Raw genomic sequence first — 24,017 nt, 5'->3', positions numbered from 1 at the left:
TAATTCGGGCCAATTTCAATAGATTTGTGGTGAAGAGAGCCATCTGCATCCCAGAGAGGACTATGGGGACTAAATGTACATTAATCACAACATAATATTTTCACCTTTTTAAAAATATCGTTTGCTTGTTTTTTTCTTTCTAGTTTTTTCCCTTTTGATCTAGTTTTTCTTATGCAGCATGATACATGTAGAAATGTTTAGAAAATTGCACATATTTAACCTTTTTGGATTATTTGCTGACTAGAGAAGGTGGGGAAGAAGGGAGAAAAAATTGAAACACAAGGTTTTGCAAGGGTGAACTTGAAAACTATCCTTGCATGTATTAGTGTAAAAAAAAAAAGTTCACAGACTTCACTTTTAAAAGAGTAATTTCCCCATGTTCCCCATCAAAGTTTTGCCTACCCACTTCCACTTCCTTAAAGACTTTGGTCAGATGCCATTTCTTGCATGAAGCATTTCCTTTTCTTCTTAGCCAGAAATAATCTCTCTGCTTAGAACCTTCTAGCACTTTTCTTGTACTTTTCTTCAAACATTTTCACTTCTACTTTGTAATTTGCATACATAGGTTATCTTTCCTTTGCTACAGTAACCCTGTGAGGACAGGGATCTTAAATATTTGTTGAAAAATTGAATGGACAAGTGAGTCTCATAGATTAAAAACAGATTCCCATTGTCAGCTCACATAGCTGTAGCATACATTAAAAATAGTATTGTTAAAATACACACTAGGGAAGCTTCAGCATTTGATCTCTCTCTCTCCTTTCACTGCCATCATACAAGCTATGTGTGTTACTTGAATTGTTTGTCATCATTCATCTTGAAAAATGCTGACCCACGAGTTGAGAAAAGCACTGTGTCTCAGGCAGTGTCCCTTCTATAGGCAGCCCCAAATCAGGTTTATGATTGGTGACAAGGAGGAAAAGATACAAGTCACCCATAACCTTCAGGAATTGTCCTTTGATGATTTATTCAAGTCACATGATTTCCTTTTCCTTAAGAGATTTCCTCCCCCTTTTTGATGAAGAGGTTCCTTTTTTTTTTTCCCCTTTTCCTGCATATGGTATCCTCTTGCTGAACCACAGGCATTTTAGTGCTTTGAGACAATGGGAATGATAATCCAGGCAAAGATAGCATTTGGTTTGGATGAAGTTTTATTTGTTAGAAAATCTCAAAATTTCCAAGGTATTAAGTGGTTGTAGAGGATCATCAGGACTTAAGAGCAAGAGAATCAGAATATTGAAGTTTTATACCTAGATGAAGAAATTGTCACTCAAAGGAGAAATCACTTACCCATGGTCACACAATAGAGCAAGGGATAAGCTGGAAGTTTAACCAAGCCTTTTGATTTTAACTCCATTGCATACTTTGCTTTGCTATGTTTCTTCCTCCAAACAAATACAGTAGTTAATACATGTCTGAAAGGAGGAGGCTGGAGATAAACACAACTCTTTACAATGTTAGATGATGAGATGGTAAAAAGAAATAAATCTACTCTGAGTTTAACATTTTCTTTTTAGCTACCTGGTAACATATTGAATGAAGAATTTTTTTAAAAATGTCCATAAAGATGGGTTTTCAGGCCCCCATGATTTAATATTATATGAATTGTGTACTCAAAGGAAATAGTTCATTAAGACAAAAGCTTGTGCTTTGCTTCTCTTTCTTAATTTGAATGCAATAAATCTTTCCAGTTCTTAAATCTGCTTACTAGGTAATCTTTCCCATTTATCATTTCTGATTTTTCTCTTAAAGTAATTTCTTTCTGATGGTCTATTTCCACCTTGATTCTGTTTTTCCTACTGTGTCAATCTGGAAGCATTTGGATTCACTTGGACAAGTGATTATTTGGAAGGAATTGGGTGAGGAGTTTTTTGTTGCACATTTGAAAAGTAGCCAAGGATAAAAGAGTGACAGCTGTGATTTCAAATGACATTTCTTCAGCTCAGTGCCTTCCATATGACATCTTCTTATGCCATATCAGGAATTCTCTCTTTAAGCCCAAAGTGTTAGGAGCCCAAAAGTCCTGAAATACATTTGTATGTGGAAACAGAAGTCTCACAATGCAAATTGTTGGCACTGGAGGTGTTTGAAGACTTGCATAATCTCAGTTTGGGTTGCTCTTCAGTTGGAATCATAGGTCAGATTTGTTTCAGGTAATCAGAGTCTAGCTCTCTTTATCTTTAATAAATGTCTTTCCAACATATTTCTGGTTTAAAGATTTTCTTTGATCCCTGCAAATCCTTATACCTTGAAGGAACTGGAATATTCTAAAAGGCTGAATTAACCTTACTGGTATCAGAATCAGTAATTCTGTTGATCACTCTTCTCTCTCAAATATAATATTTCACTAGATTTATGCACATGACAGTGAAAAATGAGATTGTCCTGAGGAGAAGCCATATAGCATTCTTAATCCAGTTATTCTGTTAGCAAATGAATCAGATTTCTGAACAAATTGCAATGAATACTTCTAACCCCTCATATTTCTCTTGGAAATGATTTAAAATTCGTGTTTTTGCTTTCAATTTGTGAAAGCTTTTCTTAATTTTCCTTTGCATTAAGATTTCTCTATTTTGGAGTAGGCATAGTTTTATTTTTTTCTTTTTCAAATTATTTTATAATAGTATTTTATTTTTTCAAATGCATGCAAAGATAGTTTTCAGCATTCACCTTTGCAAAACCTTGTGTTCCAAATTTTTCTCCTCTCTCCTCTTTCCCCTCCCCAAGATAGCAAGCAATGTGATACAGGTTAAACATGGGCAATTCTCTAACCATATTTCCAGATTTGTCATGCTGCACAAGAAAAGTAAGATCAAAAATGGAAAAACAAGAAAAAACCCAAGCAAACAAATAACAATGAAATAAAAAAGTGAAAATACTGTATATGCTTTGATCCACACTCAGTTTCCATAGTTCTCTCTTGAGATATGTATGGCACTTTCCATTACAAGTCTATTGGAATTGCCTTGAATCACTTCATTCTTGAAAAGAGTCAAATCCATAAGAGGTGGTCGTCACATAATCTTAATGTTAATGTGTGCAATATTCTCTTGGTTCTGTTCACTTAGCATCAGTTCATATAGGTCTTTTCAGACTTTACCTGGTCATCATTTCTTATAGAACAATAATATTCCATTATATTCATATATCATAATTTATTCAGCCATTCCCCAATAGGCATCCACTCAATTTCCAGTTCCTTGTCACTATAGAAAGGACTGCTCCAAACATTTTTTCACATGTGGGTCCTTTTCCTGCTTTTATGATCTCTTTTGGGATAAGACACAGTAGTGACAATGCTGAATCATTAAATATTTTGTTACACTAAATATTTCTGATAAAAGGCTGAGTCAAAATCTATTATGTATTAAAATCCAATCCCAATAAATGAGGAAATTATATATTAATATGAAAATGAATGAATATAAAAGATTGTTTAAAAAAATCGGTGCACTTATTTTACCAAGCACAGGTGATAACAAAGACAAAAGTAGAATAATCCCTGCCTTGAAGGAGTTAGGTGATTCAGTGGCTAAAATGCCGGATTTGGAGTAAGCCAAGACCTGACTTCAAATCCTGCTTGAAATGTTTATTAACTATTTGATCTTGACTAAATCGCTTAATCTCAGCCTCAGTTTCCTAATCTGTAAAATGAGGATAATAATTCACAAGGTTGTTGTGAGGATCAAATGAGTTAACATATGTAAAGTACTTTGCAGACTTTAAAATCCTAAATAGATGCTGGTTGTTATTATTTTCATTATTATTGTGGTGGTGATTGGGGGAAATAGCACAGATATGTACACAGAAAGCAAAATGTAAATATATACAGAATGATCCAAGAAAGGACAATTGGAGGAATCAGGATAGACTTCCTATAGGAAGTAGCTGATCTTTGAGGGAAAGTAAAGGGAAATGAACTGAATGCTTCTCACATTTCCAAATTCATAGGATTTTTAAAAAAAGGGATAAAGATAACTTTAATAAGGGAGCATATCCTTGTTTGTTATTCCAGGTGATGAGTACTTGCAGGCAAAAAGATCCAGCATTTCCCAGAATTGTGGAGATTATGGACAAAATTTATTTTGCAGCAATTCACAATCAAAAGAGCATTTGCTTTGGTGTAAGAGAGAATGTTTCTGTCCCATGGGTTTATCTCTGTGACCTCAATCAAGTCACTTAACCTTATGCCTCAGTTTTTTTAGCTGTAAAATGGATTTGGACTATATGGTTTTAAAGATCCTGTTTAATGCCAAATCTGTAATTTTAAGGATGTGTGGTGACATTTCATTCAGCCAATACTGCTAATATGTATTGAAGCATATTATATGAAAAGTCTTTATCCTGTTGATTGACATCTTCTAAGATTAAGGAAGTTGATTTCATTTCTCCTGATTTATCAAAATTTGAAAGTTCAGTCATTTGATTTTACAGGTTTTTTTTTGTTTAGTAGAAATATATTTTCCATGCTGGTGGTGGTGTTGATCATGAAATAAGTAGTGTGATTCTCTCTCCACCATAATTCCCTACTGGCTCTCATTTTCCTCTCCTTAAAAATCTTTTAATCCATCAAAGCAAATTGTCAACTCAGGTCATTTTGCCTGAAGATAATCAATACAACACAGAAAATAGATGGTAAAGTTTCTTGTTGAGATGATTAAATTACATACCCTTGTGTTGAAGGCATCTTATTCTGTAAGGTAAGGGATTGTTTTGTAAAATGGCTTTCACTAACAGCTGTGCCCATTATCTCTAATGAGCTATCCCTGGCCTCTCATACTAACAATCCAAACTCTATGGGAAAATATTTTAGCTCTTTTTATTTTTTATTTTTTATCCTCTAAAGAATTTGTCGAATAAGATAGATAGGAGTTCACAAGATGAGAAGACATGAATAAATTGTGATCTGTTGATGAAATCATAAATCCATTGTCATATTGAAATATGATAAAAGTCCTGAGAGCTTGGGGCACTTAACATGGGATGGAATAAAAAACCATTTATCGAGGCAGACTATGTGTCAAGCACTATTCTAGGTGCTTGAGCCCACTCCTGATGAGAGTGCTCCTCCCAGAACCTCCAGTTAAGAAGAATACCCAAGCCAGTCATCATTTCTTTTCCTGTCAGAGTGTACTTCTCCATCATTTCTCCTCACCTGCCCCCCAAATTTCCCATATGAAATATAAAAATTTCTTTTTGTATGTTGTCTTCCTCATTAGACTGAGGCTCTTTGAGGACAAATGTTGGATTTCTTTTTGCTTGTATTTGTATTCCCAAAATTTAACACAGTGCCTAACACATTTGTAATCACTTCATAAACAATTGTTGTCTGACTATAGAAGCACAAGATAGTCTTCATCAGTGTTATAGCTAATCATGACAGTAGAAGATTAATTATGGAGTTTTCGTAATATATCTTGGGAGAGAGATGATGGACTTGAGGGAAAGAAAACATATTTTGAGATATAGGCAATGAATCAATTTGTTCAACTTTTCTTATTACAGAGGAGATTTTGGGGGGGTTGGAGTACAGAAGACAGATTTAAAATTGTGGGCAAGTGAGGTGATTAAAAAAAAAAAAAGCCTTTCAGTGAAACATTAAAATTACATTTAAAAGAATAGAAAAGTTTAGAAGGGGACAAAAACCAAAACAAAGTAGGATAGTTTTAGTTCTGTCTTATTAAATATAATATTAAAGTCTTTAGGAATATGTAGTGTTAAGACACTGTGGTTTATTGGATAGAGAGTTCGTTTGAAAGCCAAGAAAATCTGATTAAAGCCACCTTGGTGTTAAACTCAACTAGAAATACAAATGAACATACATATGTTGTACTGTGTTTTTGTTAAACATCACCCAGTTGCATTTTAATATACTAATTCTGTACTTCTCCAGAGTTTTACATCTCTTCTCCTCCCTTCTTTCTCCCCCCTCCCCGTTAATAATAGTTTTCAGCATTTGCCTCTTCAAAACCCTGTTCCAAATTTTTCTCCCTACCTTCCCCCAACTTCTCTACACAGCAAGCAATCCAATATGTTAAACATGTAGAACTCTTCTTTATATATTTCTACAATTATCATGCTGCACAAGAAAATCTGATCAGAAACATATTATGCTCCACGCTCAGTACCCACAGTCCTCTTTCTGGATGCAGATGGCTCTCTCCATCACAGGTCTATTAGAATTGATCTGAATCACCTCATTGTTGAAAAGAGCATGCCCATCAGAGTCGATCATCACATAATCTTGTTGTTGCTGTGTACAATGTTCTCTTGGTTCTGCTCACTTCATTTAGCATCACATTAGTTTGTAAGTCTCTCTTTCTGAAATCATCCTGTTGATCATGAAATAATGCTAAGTGAAGTGCAGCATGATAATTGTGGAAATATATTAAGGCAACCTTCTTGAAATTATAAATTGCAGAAAAGATGACACCTTGCCGTAATAAAGGGAATTTTCTCATTTGAGAGTTCCCTACGTCAATAATTGCAAGTCCAGTCATTATTTCTCTTTTTTATTTTTCTATTATGTAAATAAAAACAAAATCTTTAAGGGAAAATGGAAAAAATACAAGATACAAAAGTGTTGTCATATCGGGAGCCACCTGACAGTGGCTGCTAGAGATCCAACCCAGACCTGCAGAATGGATCTTCTTGTGTGAGAGGATGATACAAGAAGACTGAAGAGGCAGTTGCTGTTCTCTGACCTCTCCACTGAGAAGCCATTGCATTATCTGATCTCTTCTCTTCCCTCTGCCTCCAATTTATCTCATTCCCAGTTTGCAACACCTGTGTCAGCAAAGGCTGCTTTGCAACTCCTTCATATGTTATGATTCACAACTGTGGAGGCTCTCGGAGACTTGACCTGTCCCTTAACACAAAAGGAAGCAGAAAAATAGGGGAAATGAAGTAAGATGAGAGAAGAGAAAGAAAAAGAGATAGAAAACCAAATCTTTCCTGACTCTGTATAATACCCAAATGTTCATTTTCAAATTTTTTCTTCTAATTTAAATCCTATAAGAAAAATAAATTCTTTTATCATGAGATGAATATATTAACAAATACATTAGGCACCTTATAGAAAATATTGCCAAATTAAATTCTGCTGAAAAAAGAAAATCTCAAAACTTATCCACTCGTAGCTATATGGCAGTTATTTTTTATATTTTAACTAGTTCATATTTTAGTTTTAAGATTATATAAAACTTTCCTTTTTACCATTTCTCAGGAACTCTTACAGAACTTGGGTTTAAATTGGCAAACAGGATGACATGAAAGGGGAAAAAAAAGTTGGTAGTAGCATGTTGGGAGAAAAAAGGCATCCATAGTTAGCATAACTAACATAGCATAGCATAGGAAATTTTTTTAAAATTTCCTAATTTTTTTCTTATTTTTTAAAATTAAAGCTTTTTATTTTCAAAATATATACAAGGATAATTTTTTACCATTGACCCTTACAAAACCTTGTGTTCCAATTTCCCTCACCCTTTCCCCCACGACCTCCACTAGATGGCAAGTAATCCAATATATGTTAAACATGGTAAAAATATATGTAAATACAATATAGGCATATGTATTTATACAATTATCTTGCTGCACAAAAAAAATCAGATCAAAAAGGGGGAAAAAAGTCATTATCTCTTAAGTAAATCCAATGCATGTAATAATAGAAAATCACAGTTTCATATGTACTCATTTGTGGAAATGTTCATGATTGTTAATTTTGTGATAGGAATAAGGATTCAGTTCATAATATAATTTGTTTTTCAAAGAGAGAATGACAAAGATGCACTAATGATTCTGGTGGTTATTAGCTGTGTGACCTTGTGTAAGGTACTTCACTTGTCTGGGAATCAGTTTTCCTCATCTATAAAGTGCCTTAGAAAATTTTATAATAGCTTTCATCTCTGAATCTGTGGTGCTGTGGTCATCCCAAGGGTCTTCATGAATCTTAGGAATTTTACATTTGGAAAAATAATTTTCTTGTTGCATGCAGAATGGAAATGTAATTTTTGCTCAAATCTATCTCATCATGTAATTGTAAGGAAAATCCCTTGCAGACCTTCAAGAACAATATAATATAATAATATAATAATATAAAAAGTGATATATGTAGATGTAATTACCAAATACAGAATGATAGAGAAATCTAAAATGACTGTTACTGACAATCAGGATTTTGGTCAAGTAATGTTAAATGAAATGCCCCTCGGCCCAAGTGGAAATCAAGGTCAGTAGAGTCTTGGATCAGAAGATCATAGAATCAATCTTTAAACATTAATAAAATCTACCCATTTAAAACATTTTTACAGTCAAAGGTTCTGATAAAGGCCTCATTTCCAAAATATATAGAGAATTGACTCTAATTTATAAGAAATCAAGCCATTCTCCAATTCATAAGTGGTCATATCAAAGGTTATGAATGGACAATTCTCAAAAAAATTGGAACTATTTCTAGCCATCTGAAAGGATGCTCCAAGTCATTATTAATCAGAGAAATGCAAATTAAGACAACTCTGTGATATCACTATATACCTGTCAGATTGGCTAGAATAACAGGGAAAGATAATGGGCAATGTTGGAGGGTATATGGGAAAACCGGAACACTGATACATTGTTGGTGGAATTGTGAATACATCCAGCCATTCTGGAGAGCAATTTGGAACTATGCTCAAAAAGTTATCAAACTGTGCATACCCTTTGATCCAGGGGTCCATTCTGTGGAAGAGATGCTTAGCCATCTTCAAATGACAAGAAGTTAGCCCAGCCTGAGCTCATAATGAGCCCATGTGTGTTGGGCAACAAGGCCATGTGCTGGGCATAGTTGGAGACACTAACTACACTTTCCAGCCCTACCATTCTGAATTATATTTTAAGTTCTTGGAATCATGGATTTGCTAGGAGTCCTTAAATATGATTTAGGGTCTCTCATTTTATAGAAGGAGAAAGTGAGGTTGAATGAGATTAAACAACTTTTCCAAGGTTTTTTGGGCAGAAAGTGGCAGAGTCCTAATTTGAATGAAGGTCCTCTGACTCCATTTATGATCAGTTCCCATCTAGCTCTGGTAATCCATGTTCTATGCTGTCAAGGTTCTTATAGTCTATTTTTTTTTAATTTTTTAAAATTTTATAATTATAAATTTTTTTTGACAGTATATATGCATGAGTAATTTTTTTTTTTTTTTAATAACATTATCCCTTGTATAAGGGTTCTTCTAGTCTAGACATGCTAGGTTAGATTCAGGGCAGAGACTGACAAGCACATCTTCCTCCTGAACCCTCCCTCCTTCCCTCTTATTTTTCCTATTACGTCCTCCCAAGACTTTAGAATTCCCAATTTAAGTGTCATCCTTATCACCTCCAACTCCAAGTCTTTGCTAAGTCCTATTAGGGACATCTTTGCAGCATCTTTTGAATATGCTATTTCCTCTCCTCTGACACACCCACTCTGGCCCAGCATCTTATGACTAGATCACTGCCATGACCAGTTTCAGATATTCAGGCAGATATATGCCTGCTTTGAGCTTTTCCCACTCCAATTTGTCCTCCATTCAGACGCCAAAGTGATTTTCCTAAAGCACAGACCAGCCATGTCCCCTCCTTCTAAATTCTATTCTTACGCCTCTAAGATCATATATAAAATCTTCTCTTTGACATTCAGAGTCCTTTATCATTTAGCACCCCACTCTTCATCCTCTTTTTTACACCTTTTTCCCTGCCACATTTGATCTAATAACACTTTCCATCTCTTGGCTCTGGCCATTTTCTCTGGTTGTACTTCATCTTTTCATTTTTTAAAAATTAATTTTATAATAATAACTTTTTTTTGACAGTACATATGCATAGGTAATTTTTTACAACATTATCCCTTGTACTCCCTTCTGTTCCGAATTTTTCCCTCCTTCCCTCTATCCCCTCCCCTAGATGGCAGGCATTCCCATATATATTAAATGTTATACTATATCCTAGGTACAATATATATATGCAGAACCGAATTTTGTTGTTGTTGTTGTTGCAAAGGAAGAATTGGATTCAGACGGTAAAAATAGCCTGGAGAGAAAAACAAAAAATGCTAACAGTTTACACTCATTTCCCAGTGTTCCTTCTCTGGGTGTAGCTGATTCTGTCCATCATTGATCAATTGGAATTGGATTAGCTCTTCTCTATGTTGAAGATATCCACGTCCAGCAGAATACATCCTCATATAGTATTGTTGTTGAAGTGTATAATGATCTCCTGGTTCTGCTCATTTCACTCAGCATCAGTTGATGTAAGTCTCTCCAAGCCTCTCTGTATTCCTCCTGTTGGTCATTTCTTACAGAACAATAATATTCCATAACATTCATATACCATAATTTACCCAACCATTCTCCAATTGATGGGCATCCATTCACTCCAAAAAGGGCTGCCACAAACATTTTGGCACATACAGGTCCCTTTCCCTTCTTTGTATTTCTTTGGGATATAAGCCCAGTAGTAGTACTGCTGGATCAAAGGGTATGCACAATTTGATAACTTTTTGGGCATAATTCCAGATTGCTCTCTAGAATGTACCTCATCTTTTCAACTGTACCTCCTGCTTTCCTGACTTCTTTCAAATCTCAATTCAATTGCCCTCTTCTATAGGAAGCCTTTTCCAACTCTTAATTCTGGTGTCTTCTCTTTCTTATGTCCTGTTTATCCTGTATATAGCTTGTTTTGTCCATATTTTGTTTTGCTTGTTTTTCTCTCCTCCATATAGATTTTTGAGCTCCTTGAGGAGCAGAGACCCAGGATTGTCTTTTTGCAAACTCTCACATTGTTGTTCTTTTCCAAGAGGATATCAGAATTGTCCATCTATCCTGCATAATTGCATCCTTGGTACAATTGGAAAGCTCCCAGTGAGCTATAGTGCTACCACCTAAAGCTCCCTTTTCTATTCTTCTCTTTCTCCTCCTTCTTCTTCTTCTCCTTCTCCTCCTCCCCCTCCTCCCCCTCCTCCTTGTTCTCCTACCCCTCTTCCTCATCCTCCTCTCTCCTCCCTCCTCCTTCCTCCTTTCTTCTTCCTTCTTTCTTCTTCTTCTTCTAACGTTTTTTACTTACAAAGCATATGCATGGGTAATTTTTCAACATTGATCCTTGCAAAACCTTCTGTTCCAAATTTTCCCCTCCTTCCCTCCACCCTCTTCCCTAACTGACAGGTAGTTCAGTACATGTTATACTAAAATATATGTATACATATTTATACAGTTATCTTGCTGTACAAGAAAAATCAGATCAAGAAGGAAAAAAAACCTGAGAAAGAAAACAAAATGCAAGCAAACAACAGAGAGAGTGAGAATGCTATGTTGTAGTCCACAGTCATTTCCCACAGTCCTCTCTCTGGGTGTAGATGGTTCTTTGTAAAGTTCTGCTCGTCTCTCAATTGGAATCCTTCTCTGGAGAGGAGAATTTCTTTTCTCTGTGAATCCTTTTCTCTGTATGTAGGTTTCTTAGGAGCTCTGAATCTCCTCCAGCTCTTGTCCTTCCAGACTACTCTCCTTCCCAGCCTGCCATCCCAACTCTGTCCCCAGACTAGACTACTCTCCAGACCCAATGCTGCCCTCTTTTATCCTCTTGGAGATTGTAGTGAGAATTCCCATGGGGCTTGGGGGAAAATACTTCAACCAATGAACTTGCTCCTCTTAAAGGTTGTGTAAACTCCTTTTCAGAACTCCTTTTAAAGGTGTGAACGCCTTTAAATATGTAAACTCCTCTTCAGAAGTTCAAAGGTGTTAAACTTCCCCCTAAAGGCGGGAACTAAAGGTGTGAATTCTGAGCTAGAGAATTGCCCAGACAACCTGAGTTCCCACCTTGTAATCCTAACATTTCCCCCTTTCTTTTGATTTAGAACATAGGGTGGTCATGACCTTGAAACATAAATCCATCAATATGGGAGGCATTACACATAATTACATAAATTACATAAATACATAGTAACATAACACATGCTAGAAGTATGTAACAAATAACATGATCAAATAATCATAAATTGTCCATAAGTCCATTGTCCATTAGTCTCATCTTGTGTTAGGAAACCCAATGATTCCTGCTGGTTTTAAAGTTCTTTAACAGTCTTATCTTGTGTTAGGGAAACTTTAACAGTCTCCTTATCAGCCATGCTCTTTCAGTGTAAGATGTTTCTTACAGCTTCTCCTTTGTTATGAGGTCTTTCTCTTTTTCTGTCTCTCTCTGATGGACAAGGCGAATACGACTCGTTGGCACCCATCTTATTCCTTCTTCATCTGAAGAAATACAAGCAAACCCTCTCCCCCAAGCAATTAACCTATCTGGTCCCTTCCATTCACCACTTTCTGGGTCTCTCCACATCATCTGGTGATTATCTAAGGACAGTGGAGCTGCTCATACTGGACACTGCCCTTCTAGTGGGTTATAAAACCTGTCTGCTGGAGCCAGTGCATCTTTGTCAAAAATTAGAAAATTAATGGTTTATAGAGAACTAAATTTAGAAGTTCTCTAGGATTACCTGTGGCTCCCCCTTTCTTTTGTTTTTGGAGGAGTGTCTTAATGTCTCTGTTTCTTCTCTCTACTATTGCCTAACCTTGGGATTAAAAGGTATGCCAGTGGAGTGTAAAATCTTATACTGCGCACAAAAGTGTGCAAAATGTTTAGAAGAATATGCAGGTCTATTATCTGTTTTTATTTCTTGTGGTACACCCATAATTGCAAATGCTTGGATAAGGAATTCAGTGACAACTCGGGCTGTCTCTTGCAAAAGTGAATCCTGAAAAGGTATCTACTACCACATGGATAAAAGATAGACAACCAAAATATTTATAATGGGTCACATCCATTTGCCAGATTTCATTGGGTTTCAAACCAGGAGGATTCTTCCCTGGAGGGAGTGTAGGAGCGTGGAAAAGAAGGCAAGCTTATGACCCCCACTTACTGGGAATTCCTCATTCATGGGGAATAATTGCAATCCCTGATCCCCATCAGGAATGGGATTCAATGGGTTACCTGCGCCTTCTGGCATAGAGTAGGCACACACTGAGAGCCAGTCAGTGTAGCTCGCATGCAGCCTCGGACATACATCTAAGGGCATCACAGAGCTTTATTGCTCAATCTCGAGTGGCTGAATGCCACTTGTCCCTCTAAGAAGTTGGGAAGCTGACCACTCGGGGGTTGCGTAACTAGTTAGCATGCCAGAGTCTTGTTCGTTATCATAATTAACCAGACAAATCGCTCCACCAACTAAGAACGGCCATGCACCACCACCCACAGAATTGAGAAAGAGCTATCAGTCTGTCAATCCTTTCTGTGTCCGAGCTGGGTGAGGTCACTCGTGTTCTAGCTCAGAAGTTCAAAGGTGTAAACTTCCCCTAAAGGCTGGAACTAAAGGTGTGAATTCTGAACTAGAGAATTGCCCAGACAACCTGAGTTCTCACCTTGTAATCCTAATAGTTCTCTTCATCACCTCACAAGTGGAACTGATTTGAATCATGCCATTATTGATTGTCATAATAATCTCCTGGTTTTGCTCATTTCACTCAGCATCAGTTCATGTAAGTCTCTCCAAACCTCTCTGTATTCATCCTGCTGGTCATTTCTTACAGAGCAATAATATTCCATAACATTCATATACCATAATTTATTCAGCTATTCTCCAACTGATGGGCATCCACTCAATTTCCAGTTTCTTGCCACTACAAAGAGGGCTGCCACAAACATTTTTGCACGTATGAGTCCCTTTTCCTCCTTTAAGATCTCTTTGGGATAAGCCCAGTAGTAACACTGCTGGATCAAAGCACAGTTTGATAACTTTTTGAACATAGTTCCAAATCGCTCTCCAGAATGGCTGGATGTATTCACAACTCCATCAGCAGTTTTCCCACATCCCCTCCAACATTCATCATTATCTTTTCCTGTCATCTTAGCCAATCTTAGAGGTGTGTATTGGTATCTCAGATTGGTCTTAATTGCATTTCTGTGATCAATAGTGATTTGGAAAGCTCCTTTTTCTTGACAAGTCTGAGTAACTTTAGTATCAGTGCTCATTTTTACTTGCCCTGCCTTTATACATAGAAGGGGAATACATGCCTTCTAGCCTCTCCTTAAAAGAACTGAAATGAAAACTTGTTTGAGCTAGAAAGGTCTTATGCATTCTCGATTCTATTAACTAACAAATATTTACTGAGCAGCAACATGGTAGGCAGTTTTGGATTGTACTTCTTACAGAAGGTTATTATATAAATTCCTTACCTAGAATCCGGTAAAGGAAATAGGCTATATTATGAAAAATTAATAATACAAAGGAATGTAGATTAATTTTTAATTATGTTCACCTACAGACAGAACATATTATAGGAATTTAGTTCAATATTTATTAAGCATGTACTATTCAGAGTGGGACATTGGAGAAAACAAATATCCTTACTCACATTAAGCTCACAGTCTAGTATCCACATACAATGGGTGTACACACCTTACTATAATTATTGCCATTTTTAGAGTACATTAAAATTTTCAAAATGCTTTATTTATGCCTTATCTCATTGTGTGCTGTGACTGCTACACAGATTATTACCCCAATTAATGTATGTGAAAACTGGGAAGCTCAGGAAGGTTAAAGGACTTTCTCAGTCATGAGTAAATGTGAGAGAAAGTATTAAACCCAAGTCTTTTGACTCTAATGGTCATCTATCGATTGTTATGTATTGTTACATAAATAATGTGTGCAGTATATTAATGCAAATGATTAAATTAAACTTACTAAGCACTTACATTTTCTCAAGTTTTCTTATTTTCTTCAACTATGAAGTGAGTATCATAACACCAACCTCAAAGAATTTTGTGAGGATCCAGTGAGAAAATATACGTAAAGTACTTAGCACAGTGCCTAAAACAAATAAGCACTTAGTAAATTGCTTGTTTTCTTGGTTTAGAGTCTTGAGTAAGAAGGATGTACATTTAGGAATATAACTTTGGCAACTGTGTGGAGGATGGATTGTATGGGGAAAGATTTATGAGGCAGGGAGACAAATTAGAAAGTTTTTTTCCTATAGTCCATCAAGATGAGGTGGTGATTGGGGATGAATGTGGAGGAAGAAATGATAAGATTTAAGCAACTAATTAGATGTGTCAAGTGAAGGGAAATAAAGGGGTGGAGCTAACAGTGTGGTTGTGAATGTGGAAGGATAGCTTCCTTGATAGTTTTCTTGACTGAAAGGAAAGGTCAGAAGAGGGATTATTATCATCAATCCCCTATAATTCTATAATATTTCATAGATATGTGCTCCCTTCATCTGTATTCCCACTGATAAGGATGTTTCATTTATTTTTCTTTAAGTAGACTTTCATCTGCCTTGTCATTTTGGTTGACTTCTTGTTATGATAATGATCTTGGGAATTGTCAGGCTAATCTGTTTTCTATTTTCCCCCAATTTTCTGATTTCCTCTGTCCTTCCTATCAATTCCGTCTTGGTGCCTTACCTCAGCTACATTTTTCTACTTCATCTAGAGCAGCTTGTAGTTTAAAAATGGGTGGAATTACCATTTCTCTGAGAGTAAGCTGATTCACATGTATTTTTTTCCTTCTCTCCCATTTCTTTCTCTTACATCACTCCAGACTTCTGGTAAAAGTTACTCTTTATTTTGAACCCTTCTTTAAGATACAGAAATAACATTTTTGAAAGATCCAGACTTTGTATACTTGAAATTCTCTCTCTGAAGACAGTCTGAATAGTACTTTTAAAAAATCATAAATCCATTATGTGAGACTCCATAATTAAGGAAGATAATTTTCCTATAGGCCAAGAGCCCTTTTTGGATTCATTAAGAGTTTCCTGGTAAGAAAATCTATTGATTTCCTTCACAGGCTAATTGTACACTATTTCAAAGTCCAATTCTTTTTATACAGCAAAACAATTGTTTGGACATGTTATACATATATTATATTTAATTTATACTTTTAACATGTATTGGTCAGCCTGCCATCTGGGCGGGGGGAGAGGAAAAATTAGAACAAAAGGTTTGGCAATTGTTAATGTTGTAAAATTACCCATGCATATATCTGGTAAATAAAAACTATTAACAAAAAAAAAAAAAGTTGAAAGAAAATAAAAAGTTTAAATGCTTTAAAAAAAAAAGAATCTAATTAAAATTTTCAATTTAAATGTTATTCAAATGCTAGCCTGACATATTAGATCTAGGCCAATGGTTTATTGATTGACAAATTTACATAGGGGAGATTCCTATTCCCTTCTCAGTTATGCTTTGGGCCCTACCAATGCCTGAGGTCCCTCTCAAAAGTGATTCTTTTAATATCAGTGCTCATTTACTTCTAAGTCTCTGGTCACTGAGTTACCATGGCTATCTTTCCTTCCTAAATTGGAATTCTCTATTAGAGAATATCTAAATCAGTACCTTGTACATAGATTTTTATACAAGTATTTATTGAATTAGATTGGAGAAAATGTTATGTTCCTTCCTTTAGTAATTAGTGGTACCTTTCATTCAGGAACAATAATGATCAAAATTCACTTCAACAAACATGCAAGCACTTAACTATATACAAGATACTAACTGTTGATTTTTTTTTTTCAGTCATGTCTGACTTTTCATGACTCTATTTGAGGTTTTCTGTACTAAGATATTGGAATGAGTTGCTATTTCCTTGTTCAGCTCATTTTACAAATGATAAAACTGAAGGAACCAGGGTTAAGTGACTTGCCCCCACACCTAGTCGTATTTAAAGGCAGATTTGAAATTATAGATGTTCCTGACTTCAGGCCAGGTGCTTTATGCTAGACACTAATAGGCACTGGGGAATAGAAGGATGGAAAAATAGCAATCCCTGTAATCAAGGGGCTATTAGGGAAACTATGACATGTGCATAAACAAATTAATATAAAATTATATCTGGAAAGGGAGAGTTTAACAGACATTTATTCAGTACTATGCACCAGGCACTGAGCTAGGCACTGGTGATAAAAATACAAAGAATCAATCCCTACTGTAAGGCAGCTTAGGTTAAAATGAAGCTAGAGTCAGAAGGGAGTACATTCCAACCATAGGAGATAGCGTGGAGGGAGATGAGAGATGGAGCATGGACTTGGCTCTTCTCAACAATGTGGTGATTCAAGTAAATTCCAATATTCTTGGTATGGAAAATGCCATCTCATTCAGTCATGAAGACTGAATGTGGATTGAAGCATAGTATTTTCACTTTTGTTTGTTTTTTCTTGTATTTTTTTTCCCTTTTGGTCTAATTTTTTTCTTGCATAACAATACAAATATGTTTTAATATGTTTTTTAAAGGGGACGGGGGAATATGAAGTTGGATAGCCCTTTCAGGCAACCAAGAAGGAAGTAGAAAATTACTTTAAAAATTAGGCAGGTGGGATAATGAGAGGTACAGTTTATTGGAGAAAGCCAGAAAGGTGTGGGATCAAAGGCACTTGTAGAGGGTTTGACATAGGCAAATAGAAGTATACCATGAGAAACTGGAACAAAGGAAAAGTTGGTGGAAAATGATGTCACTGGTTTTTAAGATGAGAAGAAAGAATGACCTCAATTTTCTCATAAAGTATAGTCAAGGTCCCCAGCTGAGAAGGGTAGGTATTGTGGGAAACTTGAAAAAAGAAGAGAATGTTTAGGATACCCTTGGTAAAGTGAATAGATTAGTTAAGAGGTAGCCTTGTTGAGATAACCCAGTGAAGATTAATAATATAAATTTGTAGTGACTCAACCATCAATCTATTATAGGGATGAAGAAAAGTGAGGAAACTAAGGTTATATAGCCTTGAGGTTGCAAAGTGGGAAGTATTATGGTCTCCCTTAGCAGAAGTAGTTTAGCTAAAATGAGTAGCTTCTTTAAGAAAATTTGTTAGTTTCTAGAAGGAAGTGAATTAGAAATTGTCTGCAGTAACATTTTAATGTCCCCAGATACTGTCCTCAGACTTAAATTTGGGATCAAGGAAGAATACACATATGCAGTAGCATCTGAACTTGAAGAAAAAAGTCTATTTAAAATATATAAGAAGGTACCTTTTAAGAATCAGTGGAGGCAAGAGATTGCATATCATATTTGGGCAATAGCAAATAGTTTTATTTGACAATAATGGAGAGTGTAGAAAGAGGAATATTACGGAATAATAATAAAGCCAAATTGTGGCAGGCTTCAAATTGTGGCAGAGCTCTAGTGCTAAGTTAGACTTATAGGCTACAAAGTACCACAAGTGCTGCTATTACCAAAGAATAAGTTATAGGGCAGATTGGGAAATCTTGGGCCTTATTTTCTTCATCTATAAGATTAAATTATTGAATAATGTGATTTCTAGGAACCTTTCAGTAGGGCTGCATATTTTAGGATTCTCAAATAAATGACTATCCTTCATGGATTTTCCACTTAGAATCTGCTTCAGCCTTTATTCCTGGGTTGTGGGGAGAGGTGGGTGGCTGATATTTTATCAGATAACATTTCAGTTCATTTCACAATGGCTGCCATTATTCTGCCTACTGATGACTCATGTGGAGCTAGGCTCCACACTAGGCCTACAGCTGTATTCCTCTGTTTAGATTATTTGGGAGCATAAGAGAATGTTTTCTAGTGTGTCACTTAATCACGGGTCTGTAGGATAATAATTTTGTACTTAGTCATTCGATTTACCTTTGTGATGCTATACCTTTTATCCTGGATGAATCTTGACGGCGATTATTATTACTTCCTTATGTGATTTGATGTATGGGTCAAATCAGGTGGTGATGAGAGTTATATAAGATTTGGCAAAGAAAAATCCATCTTATTCTGTTAATAATTAGAGCCCTACTCTGGGTCTGTGATTTGGAGAAATCTGATGACCCTTAGAAAATATGTAAACAGAGGTGCAGAATGCATGTCATAAGATTCTGGAGTTTAGAGCTATTATTTAGGTAAACATTATTTAGGGAAGCTTTCATTTCATAAAGAAAGCAAACTGAGCTGCTAACGTAGCCTGGTTACATGGTTTGTGAAAGGCAAAGTTGACATCCAGATTTTGGACTTCAGACTCCAAATTCAGTACTTTTTCCTTTATACCTACATTGGGGGGGGGGGGAGGAGGTTACCAGCATACTTACCATTCAGTGAAATCTTCAGAAAAGGAAATGAAATGACCCCATCCTGTCAGCCCTTGTTTCACCCCACTAACACTGAGACAAGGTCTCTATCTTTGGAAGACAAGGACTTTTGAGCAGTGTCTGTTTCAGGCATTCTCCCAATGTCAAAAGATTCCTACTGCCTTTCAGGTGCTAAATGACTTTCCGGCTAGTCTGCTTAGGAATTCCTGTATTATCCTTGCCAAAAGAAATGAAACTACAGAGTTAAATCAAAGGGAAATTCCAGTCTGCCTAGGTTCTCTACAAAAAGAATCCTCATAAATTCAATTTTTTTTTTTTGACAGAAAGCAGTAATTTTAAAAAGGATCACTTCCCTTTTCTCTTTGCCTTTGACCCTATTTCTTTGAGGTTTCCATGAACCTGGGGAGAACATCAAGCTAGCATAACTGCATTTCCTCACTGTGGTTAATGTTTTTCTGGAGGGTGCTTAGAGTCAGACAGCTAGCAGACGTTCATTACGGAGTAATACATCTCAGGGGTAAAAAAGCATCTTGGTGTCCATTATCTTTGTTATATCTGTTGATCATTTTACTTCTGATCTTTGGTATTTCCTCTTAAAGTGAAGATGATAATTCAGAGGCCCATCTTGTATTAGGCACAGTGGAAATAGAAAGACAAAAGCAAAGCAAAATTGTTGCTGATTTCAAGGCATAATCTCTCTCTCTTTTTTTTAATAGTTTTTATTTTTATTTTTTTATTTATTAAAATTAATTCTATAATTATAACATTTTTTGACAGTACACATGCATAGGTAATTTTTTTACAACATTATCCCTTGTACGCCCTTCTGTTCTGAATTTTCTCCTCTTTCCTCCACCCCCTCCCCTAGATGGTAGGCATTCTATATCCTAGGTACAATATATGTGTGCAGAACTGATTTTTTTTTTTTGTTGTTGTTGTTGTTGTTGCAAAGGAAGATTAATAGTTTTTATTTACCACATATATGCATGGATAATTTTACAACATTAACAATTGCCATACCTTTTGTTCTAATTTTTCCCCTCCTTCCCCCCACCCCCAGATGGCAGGTTGACCAATACGTTAAATATGTTCGAGTATAAATTAAATACAATTTATGTATACATGACCAAATAGTTGTTTTGCTGTACAAAAAGAACCAGACTTTGAAATAGTGTACAATTAGCCTGTGAAGGAAATCCAAAATGCAGGAGGACAAAAATAGAGGGATTGGGAATTCTATGTAGTGGTTCATAGTCATCTCCCAGAGTTCTTTTGCTGGGTGTAGCTGGTTCAGTTCATTACTGCTTTATTGGAGTTGATTTGGTTCATCTCATTGTTGAAAATGGCCACATCCATCAGAAGTGATCATTATATAGTATTGTTGTTGAAGTTTATAATGATCTCCTGGTTCTGCTCATTTCACTCAGCATCAGTTCATGTAAGTCTCTCCAGGCCTTTCTGAAATCATCCTGCTGGTCATTTCTTACAGAACAATAATATTCCGTAATATTCATATTCCACAATTTATTCAGTCAATCTCCAATTGATGGGCATCCACATATTTTCCAGTTTCTGGCCACCACAAAGAGAGCTGTCACAAACATTCTTAAGGCATAATCTCTTGATTCACAGAAGCCTGATAGGAAATTCAGGATAACTGGTAGCCCTAACTGAGGTTTCCTATTCATCTTTCCTGCTTCTGCTTCTCTTATGTTTTTGCTCACCACCTCTCCTCCTTTCTGCCTAATTCTTGCCCATCCTTTTAAGAGATTACTCATCTGACCTTCAGAGAAGCATTGTCTGATCACCTGAGTACAGTATGGTTTCACTAACCTATAGATTGAGTCGGAAACACCTTAGTTTAAATCCTTCCTGGTAGAATCTCATTAGCCTAAATTAAGTTACCTCCTTTTAGCATTCCTTACTCTCTGTAAAAGAAAGTATAATGATAGCACCTACCTCAGAGTGCTATTATTAGGAATGTACTTAATGAGGGAATGTACTTAAAGGGATTTGCAAAAAGACATTATTTAAATGCTAAATTAAATATTTAAAACATTTAAATATTTGTTATTAATATATCATGCTGTGTCTTTAGCCAGCTTATAAACAGTGAGAACCAAGCCTGTCTTTTGTATTTCTGAACCTTCCATGTTTTCCTTGCATAGAACCAGAATACATGGCAACTCATTTTCTATAGGGCAATGAGATTTATAAAAGTTTCTTTACAACTCTGGTGAAATAGCCAGTCATTAAAGATATAACATAGGCAAAAGGTTTGTTGTTTGTTGATTCCACTGCTAACACACTCAGAGACATAGTTAATTGGTAGGTAAAGAGGGATACCCTTTCTTTTTCTAGGACATCTCACCTTTAACACCCTCAAATTAAATAGTCTGCAAATGATTGCCTCACACTTTTCAAGCAGTTGTTCCCAAATGACTTTAGATTGTCTTAAGCATGTTCTCTAGAACAGGCAGAGAAGTTGTTATAAAGGGGGACTCTTTTAAGATGTCTTCAGTTCGTAAATCCTTTAATATTTAAAAATTGACAATTGCAGAAATAACACCTAAAACTTAACTTACTCCACCTAAAAATATCCACAAAGCAATTTAAAGTGCTCTTAAAATCATCTAGTCCACTTTTCTCATTTTATAATTTTTATTTTAAGTTTTATGTGAAAACTCTTTTTTTTCCTGAATTCTTTTTTCTTTGGTTTCCAAATTATATCCACCATCACCACCATCTTCTATATACATTCCTCAATCGTTTTTATTAAATATGTGTGTGTGGTGACTATAGATATTTTGAGAAATATTCCTTGATTCAAAAAGGCTGAAAACTTCTAGTATTTTTAATGACTGGAAATTTTCTTTAGTTCTGTAGTATTTAATCCTGCCTTCATCTCATAAGCTCTTTAATATTGTCACCAGTGGAGTTAAGGCCCATATGGAAGCCTGACCTCTCAGGACAATATTTGTTTCACCTTTGTTTTAAGTGATATTTATTCTTTTCCTGATTTGTGTGGCAGTGCCCTACTTTAACTGATGCAACAGGATCTCATTATCCTTGATCCCCTTCACGTGGGCAACTACACCAAGCTAAATTGCATTATGTACGGTTTCAGTGTCAGGAAAAAGTAATCGGCCCTCCAAGATCTCGTAGTCTTTGGCTTTACCTTTGATCTCTTCTGTCTCTACAAGGTGCTGTTGGATTTACTTCATATGCTAACTTATCCAAAGTTGTTGAGCTCCTTTTCTTTCACTTCAAGTTGAGCTGACCTGAAGATTGTAGTAGGGAATATATGAGGCCACACTAGTTTTTCCATTTGATTTTTTACCAACATTTTCTTCAAGATATTCATGGTTCTAATTGCTAACTATTCTTTTTCATTCTTTCCCTCCCTCCAGCTGGTCAGTGAAAAGGTTGGAGGAGCTGAAGGGACCAAGCTTGATGATGACTTCAAAGAAATGGAGAAGGTAAAGGAAACAGAGGGAAGAACTATGCTGGGAGATTGTTGTCCCCTAATAATTTGTCATGGAGGTGGATTTAAGCATTCATATATTTATTTTCTTTATAGAAAGTGGATGTTACCAGCAAGGCTGTGGCAGAGGTGTTGGCCAGAACCATTGAGTACCTTCAGCCCAACCCAGGTATAAGACCATAGTTATTCATAAAAGAATCTGGCATAGATTCCCTTAGTTCTCAGATCCAATATTTGCTTTTGGTGCTAAGATGTGGGCTTTTCCAACTTCTCCTTGAAACAGATGAAAGTTTACAAGTGGGAAGTTGTTTAAAACCCTCATTTTAAATTCCAAGATCATATTTTGGCCTGTTCCCCAGTAAGGTTTTCCCCAATTTAACAATGGTTCCCAAATACTCTTTTAGCCCTGAAAAGAAAGACACATATGACTTCTGTTGAATTCTCATTCTGAGAATTCCCAGAAGGCACTGGAATAGTCTGAGAAGTTGTATGACAACAGATGCCAGAATAGATTGGTAACCCATTCTTGAAGCCTAAATACTTTTCCTATCTACTACTAGTTCTCCATAGAGTTGCTTGTTTTATGAGCAACAGAAAGGCGATGTCTGGAATAGGGAAGAGAAAATTCCATTTGAGCCTTGCTAATCAGGTCAAATTGCATGCCATTCAGTTTTTTGGGGGGTGGGGTGGGGGTGGAGAAGGTTTATGAGCAGGGTAATTTGCAAGCAAATCAAATAATAGATTTTCTTGACTGTGAAAGACTATTAAAATAAATGGTAGGTAAGAAAGTGAGAGTGGCAGAGGTGGTGGCCAGAACCGTTGAGTATCTTAGCCTAAGCCTAGTTATTCATGAATGGTAGCACAATGGATAGTGTCAGTTCTGCAGTCAGGAAGAGTCATCTTCCTGAGTTCAAATCTAGCCTCAGACATTTGCTAACTATGTTGCCTTAGACTAGTGTCAAACCCTGTTTGCCTCTATTCTCTCATCTGTATAATTTGGAGAAGGAAATGGCACACCCCTCTTTGCCAAGAAAACCTCAAATGGGGTCATGAAGAATTGGGGATAACTGGAAAAAGGGTAGGGCAGTGGGGAGGTGCTGGCAGCTTTCTGGTCCCACTTCCAAAGAGTCCAACTCAAATCTCCATGTGGCTGGACTTCCCCTTTGCAGCCTCCCGAGCCAAACTGACAATGCTCAACACTGTGTCAAAGATAAGAGGGCAGGTGAAGAATCCTGGCTATCCACAGTCTGAAGGGCTCTTAGGCGAGTGCATGATTCGCTATGGAAAGGAGCTAGGAGATGAGTCCAACTTTGGTAAGTACCAAAAGTGGGTATCATCTATTGTCTTAAAGGTTAGCATGACATGAAGTATGGATGTGAAATATTGCATAAATGGAGAGGCAAGTGATGTTTTTTCATTAGTTTTATTAAATTGCTTT

At 36.2% G+C, this 24,017-nt stretch overlaps 1 protein-coding gene across 7 annotated transcripts in view; it reads left to right on the top strand.

The window, feature by feature from the left end:
- Positions 1–24,017, top strand: part of SH3GL1 (SH3 domain containing GRB2 like 1, endophilin A2) — a 101,824-nt gene that overhangs the window by 61,903 nt on the left and 15,904 nt on the right. For all 7 annotated transcript variants that reach the window (XR_012488848.1, XR_012488843.1, XM_074308273.1 and 4 more), the window contains exons 2-4: positions 22,506–22,574; positions 22,676–22,748; positions 23,749–23,892. Coding sequence is in view for 5 of the 7 variants with exons in the window: in XM_074308273.1 (XP_074164374.1) it covers positions 22,506–22,574; positions 22,676–22,748; positions 23,749–23,892 (286 nt within the window). In the remaining 2 variants the exon portion in view is untranslated. The remainder of the gene's footprint in view (positions 1–22,505; positions 22,575–22,675; positions 22,749–23,748; positions 23,893–24,017) is intronic.

This window comes from Sminthopsis crassicaudata, chromosome 1 (assembly GCF_048593235.1).
Source record: "Sminthopsis crassicaudata isolate SCR6 chromosome 1, ASM4859323v1, whole genome shotgun sequence".
NCBI classification, from domain to species: Eukaryota; Metazoa; Chordata; class Mammalia; order Dasyuromorphia; family Dasyuridae; genus Sminthopsis; species Sminthopsis crassicaudata.
The sequence above is the reverse complement of the archived record's forward strand: the minus strand, read 5'-3'. Positions and strand labels throughout refer to the sequence as shown.